Below are 3,424 nucleotides of genomic sequence, written 5' to 3'. Positions count from 1 at the left end.
ACTCTTCCCGGCCACCCCACTCTGTGTGAGAGCAGGCGAAATCCCCCCTGTCGGTTCCTTCCTTTCACGTAAAGTAAAAAACAACAACAACAACACGGGGGGGGGGAAAAGATTGTCTTGTCCAGGCGATCCGCGCCCGGCCATCCATCAGGATCCCCGAGTCTGGGAGGCAGGGCTGGGTTTGATAGGAAATCAATGCGGCTTAGACCAGGGGCACTAGAGGATCGGCCGCCTGCTCTGCTCTGTGGTGGCGCCTGACGACAGAGAGAGAGAGAGAGATAGACAACCCCGGCTAGCTCCTGAGGAGGACAACACCAGACCACCCTTGGCCGGTTGGCTCCTGGTGCCGTTACCCTCTGTCCATCCATCTGTCTTACTTTCTCTCTCTCTCCCACTCTCTTTCTCTCTCTGTCTGTCTGTCTCTCTCTCTGTCTCTCTCACTGTGTCTCTCTGTCTCTCTCTCTCTCTCTGTCTCTCTCTCTCTCTCTCTCTCTCTCTCTCTCTCTCTCTCTCTCTCTCTCGAACACCCGGGCTGGCTCCCGGTGCCATTACCCACCGTCCACCCATCCGTCCATCCATCTGTCTTACTCTTTCTCCTTCTCACTCTCTGTCTTTCTCTCTCTCTTTGTCTCAAAACTCTCTCTCGCTTTCTCTCTCAATCTTCCTCTCTCTCTCACACACACACACACACACACACACACACACACACACCTGCTCCACAATATCAAAACAAAGCATTTAATTTTTTTTTAGTGGCCGACACCATTGTTGTTGCTGTTGTTGTTGTTTCAGTTTTCAGTTAAAAACTTAAAATCCATCGACGTCGTCACTTGTTACAACAATTGACAGCGTGAGTTACACTGAAGCCCTGCTTTACGACATTTACATCGTCTTGAACAGCACTTTTTGGCACCAGCACAGTTGCATCCTGTGAAGCTTTGTCCACCTGAATAGAATTGAAAAATCACCGCCGAATGTAGTTAAAATATTGTTTCGGTGTTCATGTCGTAAGTGTTCAGAAGACGCTCAGGGCATAGATCGAATAGATTTCCGAAATACAAACCACTGAGAATACCAGTTTTTACGGCTATCTTTATTGGTCTGTGTCTTCTCGTCTGTCAATTATGACAGCAAGAATATGTCTAGGATCGACTCCCCCTCGATCAACAAGTGGAACTGGCACACAAACGTTGTCTCCTTGTTTACCAGCTCACATATCTACACCACTTCTTTTAACTATTCTTTCTGCTTGACAAGTTCGTGCATTGGCTGCTTCACGACGATGCATGTTTATTTGTTTGATGCGTTCTTCTACCCTAAGGTTTTTAGCAGGGGACCAGGACTGTCAGATGGAGAGGGTAAGAGAGACGTCACATGGTCTTCCGATTGTCCATAAGAACCAGGACAGTCAACATCGTAGACTGATGGTGTTGCTGTGGGCAATGAAGGTCCTGTGGATAGATCGATGTCTTGTGCTGATGTGCTTTCAAGTTGGACTGGAAGTAGAACACCGTCTGTCACACTAACTGTTGGTGTTTCGTCGCTTGCAGTTTGGATCTGGTTTGCCGCTCCATCAGTTAGGGAGAGAGAGAGAGGATTTTCATTGACGGCAAGAAAATCTTCTTCAGTCTCTATCCGAGCAATCACTTCCTCCGGCAAAGACGAAGTAGTAAGTCCAACACGAGCTTCACAGCCAAACATTGCGGAATATGGAGAGCACTTTGTCCCGGAATGAAGAGAACTATTTTTCTGGAAGTGAACAAATTTGATGCCCGTAAGCCAGTCCTGTGAGTCATTATCAGCCTTCCAAGCCACGAGCATATCTTTAATATCACCATTTGCTCGCTCAACCGAGCCCTGACTTTGGGGATGGCGAGGCTTACCATCCACCATTTTTAGGTTTGGCCAAACTTTCTTCAGCTCTGTGATGACCTGTGAAGTGAACTCGGATCTGTTGTTGCTTTTTAGAATAACGCGTGCACCATTGAGCAGAAAAATGTCCAGTAAATGAAAAGCGACCCCTGCAGCTCTTTTAGACGTCAAGGCTCGAAGGATGCAAAACTTCGTCAAGTGGTCCTGGTACACCATCATCCATTTCTTATTGGATCCACTCTGCATGCTTCGCATGTCAATAAGATCCACCTGACCCTTGGCGAGAACTCCTTGGTGAGTATTGGACGAACGACAACACCCTTCGTCATCCGCCGTTTTCGTTTCTTTTGGCATTCTAGACAGAGTGACTTGAACAGTTCAACGGCTTTAGTTGGAAGGTTTGCTTATTTCTTTTGCAGTTCTTTCAGCATCCTGTCTCTTCCACCATGGTCAGTTGAGATGTGGGGCGCTCTTGACAGTATTTGTGGTTCAAAACAAGCTCACTAAATAACTACGAGTATTTGTGGTTCAAAACAAGCACACCAAACTTGGTCAGTGTACAGTGGCGGGGCCATTACGTGAATTCACTGAATGCTCAATAGTAAACACACGTAAAATGATACGTGTCTAATTTTAGGGTTTTCGTGTTATCACTAGAACTTTCACTTTCAGTGATTACGTGAAACCCTGGAGTGGAACGGGGATTGCGTGTATTCACTAAAATATTCAGTGATTACGCGTACTCACTAGGTACGTATTCTTACTGTAACATATATATATATATATATATATATATATATATCAAGGAGTTTACAGTTCTAAGCTCCTTGTGCACACCTGAAAGATGATCAGGGAAACAGAAGCACCAATGAAATCACAGGGTTTTTTAAAAATGCGATCCACCATCTGATGCGGCCCTGTTGACCCTGCCTACCGGATCACGCCTAGCTGTAGTTGGATGCTCGGAGAAATCAAAGGCGACGAAAAGTTCACACCTAGCTGGGTATGATCCTTTCATGATAAGGCCCCTGAGTCTGAAGCGAACATTGTACCACTCATCGAGAAATTTAGAGCGGGGATGTGATCGTATGTATAAGTGTTAATGATCTATGAATGTTTTTTGTTCCGTAAAACATGATCTAAAATGTGAGAACTTCAGACTAGAGAGTGGGATCTTAGGGGTGACTTATAAGTAGTAAAATTTGTTGCTTTTTGGGGGCTCATTTCTTTTTTAAAAATATAAAAAAATAACAACGGAATCTAAGGGATACGACGGGATCATAAACGATGGGATCTCAGTTGGAGACTACTATCGTAGTGTTAAAGAAGACTCAAACTCGTTCCACCCCCACCCCGTCTTTCTTTAACAGAGAAGTTGTTCACCGTTGTTGTTAAGCAGGTACTGATTTTTAAAAATAATTTGGAGCCTCTATGACATCTACATTTAGACATCAGTAATAGTAATGAGATAAATGGGTTTTAAAACATAAAGTAAGTCTGCTGACTTGCCTTATCGCAAGAATCTCAGAATAAAACCCTCTTCCCTCTAAAG

General features: G+C 44.8%; 1 protein-coding gene across 1 annotated transcript; it reads right to left on the bottom strand.

Moving 5' to 3' along the window:
- Nucleotides 1–1,311: 1,311 nt before the first annotated feature.
- On the bottom strand, nt 1,312–2,226 carry LOC101860161 (KRAB-A domain-containing protein 2-like). The gene has a single exon (XM_005095954.1). The coding sequence runs from the start codon at nt 2,224–2,226 to the stop codon at nt 1,312–1,314; it is 915 nt and encodes a 304-aa protein (XP_005096011.1).
- Between the last annotated feature and the right edge of the window lie 1,198 nt (nt 2,227–3,424).

Source organism: Aplysia californica, unplaced genomic scaffold, assembly GCF_000002075.1.
Source record: "Aplysia californica isolate F4 #8 unplaced genomic scaffold, AplCal3.0 scaffold00117, whole genome shotgun sequence".
NCBI lineage: Eukaryota > Metazoa > Mollusca > Gastropoda > Aplysiida > Aplysiidae > Aplysia > Aplysia californica.
The sequence above is the reverse complement of the archived record's forward strand: the minus strand, read 5'-3'. Positions and strand labels throughout refer to the sequence as shown.

Bases quoted from the DNA above. Each gene is read 5' to 3' on its own strand.
- LOC101860161 (XM_005095954.1), bottom strand. From the start codon at position 2,226: ATGCCAAAAGAAACGAAAACGGCGGATGACGAAGGGTGTTGTCGTTCG.